The sequence below is a fragment of the Equus quagga genome, chromosome 7, assembly GCF_021613505.1.
Source record: "Equus quagga isolate Etosha38 chromosome 7, UCLA_HA_Equagga_1.0, whole genome shotgun sequence".
Taxonomy (NCBI): Eukaryota; Metazoa; Chordata; class Mammalia; order Perissodactyla; family Equidae; genus Equus; species Equus quagga.
This window is the reverse complement of record NC_060273.1, coordinates 113,828,055-113,843,625: the sequence shown is the minus strand read 5'-3', so window position 1 is coordinate 113,843,625 and position 15,571 is coordinate 113,828,055. Positions and strand designations below refer to the sequence as shown.

The window sequence follows — 15,571 nt, the reverse complement described above, 5'->3', positions numbered from 1 at the left end:
GCTTCCCCAGAATGGCCATTACAATTCCAAATTATTTCAAAAGTTCACCCATTTCTACTTGCTTAGCTTTAGATCTCTTATTTTCTAACTGTGCACGCAAATAAACTAATTTAGTTATTTCAAATAAGCCCTATTGGGGCCAAGCAAGTTTTAAATCATCCTTGGGTAATATGGGTCCATCAAAGTAAAAATTTACAAGAAGAGGGACCATATTCTTTAAATATAAATCCAGCTAGGGTTCCCAAAGGAGGTTGATCATTTATGGTTGTTCTAGAACAATTGTTCCCCATAATTTAGAGGGGGCTGTTCTTGGATGACCGAGGCAGGAGGGTATAGGTCCTGGTTGAGTATGTGCTGCTTGTGAGGACCACTTTCCAAAACGTCACCAATGGTCCATTGGTCTCTCTCTCTTACCCGTCTCAGAAAATCCTGAGCACCAAGTGGTGTCAGGTTGCTCAAGGTACTAGGATGACCAGTCCTCTATGTGTACCTTCCAAATAAGCTTATGAATTTCCCTCTCACCCAGAAATAGAGTGTGTTCTTCTGTTGGGAGCCCTGTGAGACCTTTGCATGTCATGAACAGAGTCCCAACACTTCCACTAGATTTCTAGTCACCTAGAAACAGCCCAAAGAGGGTGGGAAGGATCAGTGTCTCTTATCTTTGGAGTCAGAGGACTCTCATGTGGCTAACAGGAGAAATTAAGAAGTCTGCCTTGGTTATCAAGAACAGCTGAATTTCAAATTGTAAAGAGGTGTGGCCACTTGAGTAAAATGAAAAACGCTTAGAGCTACAATAACACCCACCAGGAAGTGTCCTTAAACTGGAATCCTCTGCCTAGTTAAAACGAGGATAGAATCCTCCCCTCCAAAGGACTAAGGACAGAACCAGTTAATCCACCCAAATAAAATCTGGTCTGAACTTCAGCCGAAAATAGGAGGTTCCAATCCAGGAGAACTTAACACCAGAACTCCAAGCCTTGCCAGTGGAAACGCTAGAGAACAAGGGTTCTTGGAGTTACCTTCTGCATGCGTGTCCCTAGTGGGCCTGGGGATTGGAGATCAGTTGCTCTGGATCCTGCCGACTACACCAAGAAATGTTGATGGAGGGAAAATCACTACAATTTAAATAGCAGATATTTATTTGGGCAATTGCAACTCAGGAAACACAGATTCAGGCAGAAGCCCAAAATGTGCTCCAAGGAAGACAAAAGAGGCAATGGTTATAAAGGCAAAAAGAGAGAAATTGCACAGGTTGTTTTACGAGATTTGTGATTGGTGTCGGCAACAACTGTTACTTCTTGGCTATACGTGATTGGTTGCTAAGGCCATCTCTAAGTCAAAAAGTGCTTATCCATCTTATCCATCCATAATTTACTCCATTTTGTTATCGCTTTCCATGCTTGTTTGGGGAAGAGGTAATGATTTAGGGCCTCCTGGAGCCCCAGCTCCTCTCCAAGCCCGTAAGGGTGCCAAAACCAAACCCAGCTGAGAAATGAGAAGAGGCAAGGCACAGAATTGAAAACCATCCCGAATTAAGACCATGAGTTTGCTTTATAGAATTTTTCAGATCTTCTCTTCTACCAGCCAGTAAAAGAATAAAAATCATTGAAGGACTTTGAATTTTAAATTCAGGGGTGAATTAATGTTTGAAACCAACTTAAACTCAAAACTGGGGTCTTCTCTTTTAGCCATTCTGTTTTTGTTGTGGGGGGCACTACTGCATTGATGCTCACTGTAGGTAAGAGACTTTGCTCAGCGAAACAAACCTGTTTCCTCTTTGCCACTTATTAGCAAGTTTACTTAGTTCCACGGAGCCTCAGTTTCCTCATCTGTAAAACGGGGATAGGACTTTTCTGGGCAAATTGGCTGAGAGGCTTAAATGAAATAAAACTTACAAAACACTTAGCCCTGGACCTGGGCATTTAGTAGGTGCTGGAAAATGTGTTTCTGCTGCAGTCACTCTTGTTAGTCCTCATACTCTGCTGTTTGGAGGTCTCCAACTAAAAAAGATTTTCCAGACATGGCCTATCTTTTATAGTATTAGGACCTTTATTTAAATTATGCCTCTAAAAACTGAGAAGCCTCATTAGCAAACCTCCAACCCGATGAGATTTAGTGAACCATTTGTACCTGATTTCCAGAACTGTTATTACCTAGACTCTTGGAGGGCCAGTACATTGTAGAAAACCACACTCAGTTTTTTCTTGAACTTAGTCATAAGAATCAGTCCCTTTTCCATATTTTTTTCACACGGGAAGTTATCATCCAATCATTCTGAGATGGAAGGGTTATAAAGAATTTGGACCTCTGCCCCAAAGCCTGCTCTGTCTCAGGAAGCTGGGAGAGGGCATGGCTGGGAGGTGCAGATGTTTTAGCCACGTTTGTTGTTTTAGTGTTAAATGGCAAATGACATTCTTTCCTTGGCTTCTGAAACACCATCCTTTCCTCCCTCCGTCTTCTCTCCTGTTGCTCTTTTCACTGAGGCTCCTGACTTGCTTTTCTTCACAGTTTCCTGAATATTAGTTTTCCCAGGGTTTCATTCTTCACTCCCTCCTTTCTCATTATCTTTAATTATTACAGAGTATTGGAGGAAAAAATATGTATACTTTCTTATTTCTTCTTTTGATGTCAGATTGAAAGGGCTTGAACTCAGTATCATCATCTCTTAAAAATGATCATTCCCATGCATCATTTAGAAAAGCTGGGGCTAATCATATTTGTGATCACTTGAAGCCTTTTATTACACAATTATCATAACACACATAGGTAAAATAATATTCTCCCAACACATTCAGAAAAGGGCTGACAAAACAGTAGATGTAATTGGCAGTGAGAATTAGTCCTAGTTTTCTTGATTCTGGACACATTTAACCTGAAAATTAAAATAAGTGATAATTTTACAATTATTAAGAAAATCTTAGAGTCTGTCTTAAAAATTAAATATTTAACTTGAAGCTTATGTGTAAGCTGTGTATTATAGAATGGTTACCATGTATTGCACAACTGTTTCATGAGAATTCTTACAAAATGAGTAATTATGAGTAAAAATATCACTTCCACCATGCAATTCTGAGTTTGGAAGATTCAAACTGCATAAGTGGAATAGATATTTCTAACTCAAAATAATTATTGTAAGATGTTTAGTGCTTAAAATTCAATTTTTAATAAATTAATAATAAGGACTAATGAGGCTGCAGAAATTATATAGACTCTTATTACAATCAGCATGAAAATAGTTGTGATCCATAATCAGTCATGCAATTTTATTGCTGGAAGAGTTCTCAGACAACTTCTATTGTAATGACCTCCTCGTTTAGGGGAGGGAACCAAGGTTGAACTTGCATTAGGAACATGTCTGCAGAAGACCACAGCTATGAGGAAGATATGTTGGTTAAGGTTATTAGTTCCTCTGGAATCCACTCTGACTAGTTCAAGCCAAAAAAGAATTTCTTAAGGATAGCAGGTAGCTCATAGAGAGATCCAGAAGGCCCCAGTAGAAGGAATCTAAAGTTTTACAGCCAGGAACAGTGCCCAGCCACATGGTGGGAGCTTCTCCTGCTGCCACCACAGCTCAGTGTGCAGCACATTTAGGACTGGATGCCAGAAACTCTGCCACTGCCCATTTTGAAAAGTGAGAGCCCCTATCATAGCACAGATTTCCCAGTGGGCAGCGACCTCCACACTGCTCACTTCCAATCTTATTGTGTATGGCACATCTGATTGGCCAACACAAGTCCTGCTTCACCCCGGCTCCAAGGGAATCTGGCGTGTGAGTCGTCTGCGTTCTACTTTGGGAAGGCATGTATAGATTAGGTGGGAAATTATCAGTATGTAGTGAGGGTTTTCAGATGTGTGGCCAGCTGCCAACTGGCAGACAGCCACTTCAGAAAAGAAAATAGGAGAAATGATCTAATTGAACTGAAGGAAAATTTTAAACAGAAGAAGCTACAAACAACTTTTCTCCCAGCCTAGGGGGGAGAAGATCTGAGAAGGAAAAAGCACTGGTCAGAGACATACTTTTATGATTTGGGTTCTGGTTCTGCCATAAATAGCTGTGTTAACTTTGGCAACACAGCTGTCCTCTCGGGTGCTTATTTTTCTTATCTGTAATAAGCGAGGGGCTGGATAAACACTTTGTGTCCTGTGGAAAGTGTTCCTGCATTCAGTGTGAGCCTCGCCCCACAGTACCCTTGTACGTTTGTGGTATGTGAGATGACTCTGTATGTTAAGCAGCAAGCATTTTTATTTTAATAATTCTGCATATATTTTAATGTGCTATAAAAAAGTTAACTTCAAACTCATGATCTAGGTGTCACTGACAAGCATTTCAGTGGATAATTTTGCTTAAGACAAGGCTAGATTAAAGGTTACAAGTAAATCTATTTTTTTAAATATTCAGTAAATATAATATAGTTATGGCAGATTTAAAAATGTTATGTCAATAGGGTACAAATAACCAGTTTGGGAAACAAGATCCAGAGCAGTCAGCCTCATATTTTAGTGTGCATATCGAATCAGTGGGGATTTTATTAAAATGAAGATTCTGATTCAGGAAATCTGGGGTGAGGCTGAGATTCTGCTTTTCTAACAAGCTCCCACTTGGTGCTGCTGCTGGTCTGGCAACCACACTCCGAGCAGCAAGGATGCTGAATTGTGCTGAATCTGGGTCACTTAGCCTTCTTGTACCTTAGGTTACCCAAACAGTGATTGAGGAATCTCGTTAAAAATGCAGATTCTCAGATTCTAAGGCAAGAAATTCTGATTCACCAGGTTGGGGTGAGGCCCAGGATTTTATATAGTTAATAGGTACACCCAGGCGTTTCAGATGCAGATGCCTGGGGACCACCCTGGGAAAAAAGATGAGCCTCAGTGACTGAGATGGCCACAGCATATCAGGGAGCAGTGATGTCCATCTTCATCTCTAAGGAAAGGAGCCCCTTTCTACCTGCCCTGCGGGATAAGAATCTTTGGAAAATTTATCTCATAACATGTGATTACTCATCTGTACTCTTCAGGAGCACAGAAATACTCTCCTTCATTGAGGGAGAAATGCTGCCTAACACTGGGGGCTATGGGTTATGAGCCTACGGCTCATCCCTCTTGGGGTGTGGCCCAAATAAGTCACCCTGTGCTGTTTTTGTCACAGGAGAAATGATTGTCAGTGAAACCTAGATGAGCTGAGGTTTAGTTAAAAAAAAAAAAGAAAGGAAAGAAAATACTAATGATAAGCAAAAAAGGAATTTTTAAGCTATATTTTTATGAAGAAAGTAGTATAAGGACAAGGTCTGCTCAGGGAATTATAAAATATATGAGTTGGAAGGGGTCTTACTTCACCAGCTTTATTTTACAGAAGTAAACGAAAAATGAAAATAAATAAGGTGGCTGTGAGGAACACTTTGCAGGGGAATTCAGAGGGACTCCACTCGCTTTGACTGCCCTGTGGGATGCAGGGTACAAAACTGTGCAAACGAGCTCTCTGCCTTTTTAATGCCAGCTGGCCGTCACCTCTGCCTTGGCTGGATGTACCACTGAGTCATTGCTCAGCTGTCACAGCTAGGCCTGAGGCCACAGCTGGGCAATCACAGACCACCCCCTGCTCCTCCACCGACCACTGCTTCCTCCTCCACTCACATCCCAAGCTCGGTATCCTGACTATTGTAATTAGTTTATGGCATTGGAAAAAGCTGATTTTCCATTCTCCTTTTACCATTTCCTAATTCTTTTCTCTTCACCCCGTCATTCATTCTATATTAGTTGGCATTCTTCTATAAGAGCGTTTTCTTTCCCCCTTTTACTTACTTATCCATTCATTTATTTATAGCAGTGTGGATTTAGGAATTCTTATTTTATTCAATGGCTTAAAATTCATTCTTATTTATTTTGATTTTTTTAGTTATAATAATATATAATGTATAATAATTCAGTAGAATTCTGACTCTCCTAAACTGCTCTTTAAAAAAAAACCCATTACACAATTTGAAGTGTATTTTCGAATCCCTAGTGGTGGTCATTATTAATTTGCTTTATAGTTTAAAAAGATATTTGAAGGCGTGTGTTTGCAAGAGCACCACCGTCGCTCCCTTATTTTGGAAGAGCCCCAGGGTGACAGCCTAGGAGCCGGAGACCTCTGCCGTCAGCTAGCAGAGCGCACACACCCGTGGCCGCACCGCCGGCTGCGTGACGAAGCGAGCGGGCCTTCCGGACGCCAGCCCCGTGACCGCGCGGCGCAGCGAGCACCGCCCTCCGCAGGAGCGCCCGGAGCCCGGGGCGGCGCCCGGGAGGAGGGCGGGAGCCGCCGCGTCGCCGTCCCCGGACCGCCCCGCCCCTCCCCGCCCCTCCCCGCCCCGTGCGCTCTCCCGGCTGGGGCTCAAAACTGAAACCGCGGGGGCCGAGCCCAAGCAGGAATGCAAACATCCTGAAAACCCAGCCGAAGTCCCTGGGCCGGGAGCCGGACGCAGTGAGTACCGATCTCGGCCGCTTGCCTCCAAGGCTGCATCCGCTTCCCAGGAGGGCGACCCGAGGCGCCGCCTTCGCGCCGGGCCCTGCGCCTCCGAGGCTCGGACCCTGCTGCTGGCTCCCCAGCTTGGACGTGCGCCCTTGCTAGTCTCTTGACCCTGAGGATACATTTCTTTCCAAATGGGTTCTAAGTTAAGTTGTGTTACTTGTCGACCCCTCCTCCCTGTCGGTGACACTGTTGCTGAGACTTCAGCTGGAAATGTGTCTGGTGACCGGATACAGCAGGGTTACAAAACCAGGGATTTGTGGTTTGGCATTTCTATGTCTAGGGGTAAACCTCTTCTTCTCCCCCAGCTCTGCCCCCACCACTATGCCGACCTCCGTTTTAGAGAATGAGCTCACTCTGTATAACCTTTCCATGTACCTTGTACACGCTGGGTGTGGTGTGGCAAATGTTGTAACTTGTTCCTCTTCTGTTTCCTTGAACTCAACCTGAGACTGTGGTCAGATAATATCGCTGAAGGGTACTTTGTATATATCTTTCCAGAATGCAAAGTGTTTTCATAGAGATTTAACAATCTCTTCTGTACTGTTATGGTTCCAGCGTTCCTCAGTTATAAATGAGCAAGAGGCAAGTTCTTTATTCCCATTTTACAGCTGGAGAAAATAAGGCAGAGAGTTTAGGAAGCTTCCTGAAGTGGCAGGACCTTGGGGCCTCTGACTAGTTCTCTAGGAACCTACCTATGTATCAGAGGAGTGCTTACTCAGCAGCTGGATTGTTCTTGCTGTGAGATGTTTTCTAGAGAGGAAACCTCTGCATTGCAGGGAAGTCAGTAAGGAGTGGCATCTACTGTTAAGAGGAAAGTTTATTTTCTAGTAAATAACTATAGAGTCCCTCTTCCTGACATTTTGTTTGTGGGCACTGAATTCAACTTTTGTACACTGATTTTTCAGTATCTAAAAGGATATTTGTTGCTAGGAATGTGGTAGGGAGGGAGTGCTGCCTGGGTTCTAGAAGGCCGTATAGGATTAAAACAAAATAGTGACATTTAGCAAAATCATGCCGACCTAGGAAAGGCCACATCTGCTGACTGATGGAGGAGCGATAGGCAGCCAGTAGCAATGAGGGTGGCATGGGAATCCGTGTGCAAGCAGTAAGGACTCTTGGAGTCTATTATAAACAAGTGGGCTTTACCCACTGCATGACAGTGCTCATGAAGCAGCACATTCAAGCATAAATGTTGACAGTGCTTCAGTTCTCATGCTTTGAGAGGAGATTCCCAATGCAGGAGAGGAGTTGATTATATAGTATGAGTGATGAGTTCAGTTCCTTGATTGTTGTGTGAATTGGTCAAGTATAATTCCCACAATGAAAACTTCCAAGGTATCACATAAAATAACAGTTTGAAAGAATGAAACCGAAAAGAAAAGAAAGCCATTATGAAAACGTGAGGCATTAATTTGAACTAACTTCTTAAAATCGGCTAAGTATTTATCTTCCTGTTCATTGTTTATAATAACAATTTATCATGAAGGCATCACTACTTCTTAGGTGGAACTATTACTTTTCCTGAAATGTGAACTAATTGGTCAGTCCTGTTTAAATAAAAAATCCACAACCCATGTTCTCCTGTGTACATATATAGCTTTGTCTTCTCTCTCATTGTACCTTACAGTGCCCTCATTTTGGAGACTATATGAATCTGGAATACATGTTTCAGCACCAGTGTCTGACCTCATAAGAGGAACGTAGTTTATCCTATAGTTTTTCTGATATATTGAATTAATAATCTGCATACTGGGAAAGTACATTGAGTCTTCACAAACAATTGCATTTTATTTTTTCTCTATGAATAGCTTTTAACTTAAAAATGTCAGCTACTCAATATTTCTCAACAGGATACTATTGGCATTTGGGGTGACAATTCTTAATTGGGCAGGACTGTCTTGCTCCCAGTGAATGCCAGAGCATGACCAAAAGCACTTTCACACATTTTAAAATACCCTTTAGTTGGGTGCTACCTCCCCTAGTTAAGAACAATTGAGCTACACTATTTTTATGGAAAGCCATCAAAATAGTTACTCAGTCCCATTATTTCCAATTTTAAAGGACACTTTACAACATCTCTTAAGACATGCTGACTTCTGAGCAAGTCCATATAGTCATGCGTCACTGAACTATGGGGATGCGCTCTGAGAAATGTCTCATGAGATGACTTAATCGTTGTGAGAACATCATAGAGTACTTACACAAACCTAGATGGAAGAGCCCACCACGCACCTAGGCTGTTATGGTACTGATCTTATGGGGCCGCTGTGGTATTCGGTCCGTCGTTGACTGAAATGTCGTTATGCCGCAAGTGACTATATTTGGACACTGGAGATTTGGGTGGAGGCTGTGCCTGATCCTGCTGCCAGTAAGATGATGTTGTTAGCCTTGCGCTCAGCTGTCCACTCCAGGCAATAAATGATTAGAGAATGACTCGTACAGGTTCTAGTAGAAGAAGAGATCAGCGTAATCTATATTAGAACAGAGTATTGTTATAGCAACATTTACTGAAAATTACTATGTTCTAGGCACATGCTGAGTGTTTTACATGATGTGTGATAATGTAGCAATGAGATTTGCTGGCATTTTATTATGCGCATTTTACAGGTTAAGAATGTAAGAACCTGGTCTCTTAACCACCACGCTGAGTTTCTCAGCACGTATTTAATAGCTCTCCCTAAAATGCTTTCCAAAAGATGAGCTTCAGTGCTCCTTCTCATTCAGGACATGAAAAGTTATCACACACAAAAGTCTCATTTGGGTACATGGTCTCGTTTAGCTACAGTTACTTTTGTTCTTAGAATGCCAGCTTTTTACTGTGCTGTGAGACCCTTGAAGACAGGATCCACGTCTTTGTACCTCCATAGCATCTACTGGGGTAACTTCTGCATAGTAATTGCTCAATAAATATTTCCTGAATTGAAAAAGATTAGGTTTATCTTCTTGTGAACAAGCCCTAAGATGCTATTAGTATAATATGCATTAGTGTAGAGATTTATCCTGGGTAGGTAGAGAAGGTAAAATAGTATTCATTTTTATTCTCTGGGATTTACAAGTAGAGTTTTGAAACTTAATATCTGTCTTTTGGCTAAAGAGTGGATAATCAAAAAATATTAATAAGGAACACTTTTTCTTCTTCTGTTGGGGGGGTGGGGTGTAGGGACTGGAGAAGGGTCTACAATTGGCCAAACGTGGTGCTAGGGATACAGAAGTGGAGGATGGTCCATATAACAAATACAAAAGCAGTGGGAAAAGTGTTAAATAGCATTGCTATCCAGGTGCTGTCAGGCACAGTGGAAGGCTGAGGGAAGGGGACTGAGGTTAAGCTTGGGGCCTGTTTTTTTGGAATAAACATAGGGAACATAAATCCCTTAAAGGAGATCTACAACCGAGAGGCCAGTCTAAAGCAGAAAATACCAATTGCCAAGATGGACACAGACTCCGAGGACGGGGATGTTACTCAAGTGGAGTATTGTCGATCAGAGGCAGAGCCCTTAGAAGTCAGATACACATCCAGCTTCCCAAACATTGGCTCTCCTCGTTCATATTTTCTTAATCTCTTCCTTCCCTGCTTGCCCCTAACTACGAGTCAAGACACTGCAGTCTCCCCATGCACACTTTTACATGTGCCGTTAGGTGGAATTGAGAGTTCTCATTAATTCTAGGGTTCTCCAGTGAGATATTCTTGACTGTTCCCTGTAGACAGACTGAATCTCCATCAAGTATCAGATATACTCAAGATTTCCTTTTTGTCCTGGGCTCTACACGGTTTAACTGGAGACCCCACCGCTGACTTGGGTCTGTGTTGTCAGTCCCCAGGCGAGCTATGAAGGTGACAAATTCCTGCTGTTCATCTTCCTGTTTCTTTCTTCACCTCCAAACCCAACGTGCAGGAGAGCATAGACAAGGTCATCGGCAGTCAAGATAACCTGCCCCTGAGTTCCAGACGTATTTATCTCTAAGGACACATTTATCTTAATCTGTTTTCTTATTTCATATTTGGCAGCCACTACCTGGGGATACATATCCTTAACAAGACAAGGATCCGGGTTTACTCACCTTTGACCGTTTTCAGGGTTTCCTCTCACAGAAATATTGGCACAGCTTAGTGACAAGGGTGCCGCTCTGTCTGTTTTATTGGTGGTGTTTGTTTCTTTTCTTATAGATCCCTTTGCAACGCTTAAAAAAATCAATTAACATTGAGTTTTATTTGGGGAAGATTTCTTATATGCTAGAAAGAAGATTTGGGCCTGCTTTTTGTGATTAATCAAGTTAACTATGGAAAACTTTTTTTTTTAAATATTGCCAACACACATAATTTTCCCTAGTTCTATAGCCCCTGGCACATACTGATCATAATGGATAAGATGTTGGTGAGCAGTGAAGGCAACATTAACCCGTTTCCCAGTGAGTCTTGCTGATGGACTCCTGAGGAATGAAGAATGTAACTGTAATCTAAACAAGCCCTCCTTAATTGCAGAGTTGTGCTTTAACAGGTGGGGTCTCCTTAGAAAAGAGAAAGTGTTGATCCTCAAACAGAGAGTGCAGGCCGGTAGGGTAATTCCAGACTAATCCATAGCCCTAGGGCTCTCCCAGGCCTTGTCCTGGCGATGTGCTGCACCCCCTTGGAATTCTCTAAGACAGCGTCTCATGATGTCTGGTCTGGAGAGCATCTGCATTAAATTCACCTGGGATATTTGTTTAACGATGGAGATTTCCCAAGCCCCACCTCAGACCTGCCCAATCAGAATCTCTGAGGAATCTATGGCTTAATAAACTCTCTAGATAAATCCTTGCACCTATTAAAGTTTGATAACCACTGCTCTAAGAAATGAGTTGACCATACAGAGCCTGTCTGTAAGTAGTCTGCTGGCCTTAGCAGTGCAGCACAACCTTGCTGAGAATTCTAGCCATCCATCCACAGAGGCTCAGACTTCTGAATTATACTGAAGGTCCCCCGTGAACTGAATTGATTGATGTTCATGGCCCAGTTTTGGAGCCTAAGCAAAGACCTGGACCAATCCCATTTCACTCAAAGTTGCCGTAAGAGATTGAGGCCAGCTTAGGCCGGCTCTGGACTCTGTAAACTCTCTGAACTCTGTAGTGGGTTGAGGTCCCCTGCGCAAGTGACTTAAGTATAAAGACGTGAACCAGGCTTTGGCGCCTCCAGAGTTGCTCAGGATGGTCGTTAGGGGAGGAAAGAGAGAACATTGTTCCTATGGAGAAACCAGGGGTTTAGTCTCCTGCTATTGTTTCTTTATTACCTATTCTAAGAGGACAACCAGAAAAAGTAGCAGAGAATTGAATTATTTGTACATTTTTCAGTTACATGTGCTTTTCCTACTTTTTCTTTATCATGAAAATAGGAAATTGTCTTATATCCAACATGGCAAATAAAACCCTTTTATATAACTCCATTACTATGGCTAGTCATCAGTACCCTGGAATATAAATATTCTCATGCTAATATATGTCTGAAACAGTGCCTCACATGCTTTTAGACACCTCTCTTTTCATAATATTTAATTTACAGAGGTGTATCAGGATCAGAGGCCTTGGTCTACAGCAAGGAATTGAAATTGGTAGCCAGAATTTATCTTCCAGGATTCTTAACTTCTCTTTCATATTCACCATCTCTTTATTTATCTCTGTATTTATTTATTTATTTTTTATATTAAATTTTGTTCAATATTTCTATGTGTCTGGATTAGAAGAGTCTTTTTCCATCAGAACTCAGACTGATTTTTCTGGGAATGTGCAATGTATTAAAAATGTTTGAAAGCCTTTAGATGGGGAATGCATGCTCTACTTTGTCACAAAACCCACTACTCCCTCTTCATACTGGCCTGACTCTACCATCCCCCAACACGTGTGTTCATTTGAGTTTTAGACCTTAGGTATACAGAGATGGACAAATATTATTTTCTGAGAATTCAATTAATCATTTGAAAATTGCATCCTGTTTTGTTTCAAATGTTCTTGCAGCTGAGCCATATACTGGATATATGTACCACTAGGAGCTTCTCTAATGGTCCAGAATATCTGCCTATAAAATGACAGCAATATTGGGCTTGGTGATGTCTACAGCATCCTACTGCCTTATAGTGTAAGAAAGATGTTATAGGCATGATCATAAGCGTCAAGTGTCCCTGAGTTTTAGGGCCGTAAGCCTGGAGAGAACGAATATCCTTGAGGTACCGCAGGACTGTCTTTTTAGGCAACATCTAGGCTCTTCAGTAACCTGGGCTGGCAATATTGGCACCAGAAAGCTGGCTGGAAAATACTTTGGAAAAGTAATTTTGTGAATCTATCCTTATATCTTATGTGACCTGGTCCCTTTATTTTGACCAAATAAAAGTGTGAAGAGACTTAGTTTGTCCCCGGAAGAAAAGTGCCAGTGGATAACAATAGGTGGTAGAAAACAATGGTCCTTTCACTGACCCACTGTAAAGCCCTGTCTTGTTTAAAACTCCCACAGTAGCAGTTCTCAATGTCAGGAAGTTTCAGAGCCATCTGAGGGGCTTACAGCTTTTTCGGCTACAGTCTTTCTCCCTCTTCCTCCTGCCCTTTCCCCTTTGTAAGTTGAAGTGTCCATGGCCCGCCCTCCCTCCCTACACACTGCCTATGAGTGATTCTCTTCCTGGACTAAAAACTACCGAGCTAAGGTGTTAATGCTTGGCCAGTCACATTGCTCAATGGCTTGACATAACTTTCATTGCCAGTAATCATTATCTTGGTATAAAATGTTTAAATAGTTATGGATTCCTGCATATTTTGCATACAGTTGCAATGATTAGAATTCATGATCATTTTTTCCCTAGCAATATTATAAAACTAAATTATCGTCCATGTGATATCTTACTCTAACCTTGAGTTTTAAATCAATCAATTAATTGTTTGGATTGTAGCCATAAAGGATGCACATCACTAAGAAACAATGTAACCTCTTGCTGAATATTCAGAGATCCAAAAGGAAAGGTTAACATCTTTGACTATTGAGTTTGAGCCTTCCCTTGGTATCAAGAATCTTTCGATGATTGCAGTAATAGGTGCTAAATTATTCTCAATTGATGTTCTTGTGGTAAGACAGGATTCCTAGCCTAGCAAATTGGAATTGTTTCCTTCTCTGACAATCCTATTTTTATACCTCTTTACATGTTTCCAAAGATCGAATGTGATGAACACTGATGTACATATTTGCGTAAAATCTTGGCAAAATATGCCAGCTGATTTTCAGTTGAACCAGTGGTAAACCGCATCTTCTTTGTGTATCTATAACTTCGCCACATTCTTCCATGGACCAATGAACTGAAGATTTGGTTACTATTCAAAATGGAAAGACAACCAATAGGAAACAAAAAAAGCTTAACAAAGGACATTCTAGCTAGTGCTGATAATCCAAAAATAATTCTGGAATGCTCTGGAAGAGGGGTTAGGTCAGCAGCATGTGTGTAGTTGGAGAAGCTCTCTAGGATCTAGAAATTTGAAAATAAATGGAAAGAAGAAAAAGAAACCAGCCATTTATTAATTTATTGAACAACTACTATGCTAAGTGAGTTACATGGGATTTCATATAATCCTCCTAAGAGTTGTATATTTTCCAACTAGGTAAGAGGATGTTAGGACAATTTTAGAAATGAGATGATGAAGGCCCAGAGAGGTTAAATAACTTACTCTGGGTCACACAGATAGCAAGATTCTCTTTGTTTCTAAAGTTCTTTTTAGTAGACTGCTCTTATGAAATCGGCCATTCAGTAGTTTATATCTAGGTAGTTTAAATAACTGAGAGAGGAATTTGTATCTAAATTCAAAAAAGCACTAGAATTCAATATTGTGTTCTCTATTGTTATGCTTGAAATCTTAATACTGTTGAAATTCTCTGTGATGGATGAAGTTTCCTACTTGTGTGAAAGAGAGTATTATACCTGATTGGAATTAGCAAATAATAGTTTCATTGACAAAGTTTCTTTAGAGGTTTTAATAGGCAATAAAGAAGGGGTGAATAAGCCATCTTTGAAATGGTGACATTTTTAAATAGCAGGATTAAATAGTATATAACTAAAAATTTCCTTATCTTGTAGGGAATAAAGAACTTTTATAGATTGAATAAGCAGCAAGGATCATATTTTTATATCAATTTCAAATGAAGCCTACTTTGAAATCTATTCTTCTATTCCACTGAATTTTCATCCTGGGGGAAAGTGGGATGAAATGTACAGAAGGTACTGTTATTATTCCCATTTTACAGATGAGGAAACTAAGGCACAGAGCAGTTAAGGAATTTGATCAAGGTCACACAACTGGTAGCAGAGCTAGAATTCAAACTCAAGGGGGTCTGGCTCCAGAGCCATTCTCCTAACCATTACACAACACTACCTATTTCATATCTGCAAAGATTAAACTTGCTGTTGGTATACATTTGTGAATTTGTTTTTCTTATGTGGCTTTTGGAATGACATTTATTTCACTCCACATTTTCTTTTTTTCTTTTTACTGAGGTATAATAAAACTTTTTATTAGTTTCAGGTGTACAGCATAATGATTCAATATTTGTATATATGGCAAAATGATCACCACAATAAGTGTAATTAACATTGGTCCCCATACATAGTTAGAAATTTTTTTGTGTGATAAGGACTTTTAAGATCTACTCTGTTAGCAACTTTCAAATATACAATGCAGTATTATTAACTGTAGTCACCACGCCATACGTTATATTGCCAGGACATACTTATTTTCTAACTGGCAGTTTGTACCTTTTGACCCCTTCACCGATTTGCCCATCCCTCAACCCCTGCCTCTGGCAATCACCAGTCTGTTCTCTGATCTATAAGCTTGTTTTTTTTTTTGAGATTCCCCACGTAAGTGAGATCATACAATATTTGTTGTTCTCTGTGTGACTTATTCCACTTAGCATAATGCCCTCAAGTTCAATCCATCTTGTCACAGACAGCAAGATTTCATTCTTTTTTAGGACTGACAGTATTCCATTGTGTATATATACCACATCTTCTTTATCCATTCACCCGCTGATGGACACTTAGGCTGCTTCCATATCGTGGCTAT

The 15,571-nt window shown here is 40.9% G+C and overlaps 1 protein-coding gene across 16 annotated transcripts in view; it reads left to right on the top strand.

Annotated features, from left to right (window-relative positions):
- The window catches only part of CAST (calpastatin), a 117,370-nt gene that overhangs the window by 40,554 nt on the left and 61,245 nt on the right, over positions 1–15,571 (top strand). The window contains exon 1 of one of the 16 annotated variants that reach the window (XM_046666434.1): positions 6,331–6,457. The exons of 12 other annotated variants lie outside the window; for them this stretch is intronic. Coding sequence is in view for 2 of the 4 variants with exons in the window: in XM_046666432.1 (XP_046522388.1) it covers positions 6,637–6,648 (12 nt within the window). In the remaining 2 variants the exon portion in view is untranslated. Of the gene's footprint in view, positions 1–6,330; positions 6,458–6,515; positions 6,649–15,571 lie in introns of those variants that run through there. 3 more of the 16 variants (XM_046666433.1, XM_046666432.1, XM_046666431.1) reach the window with 3 other exon arrangements.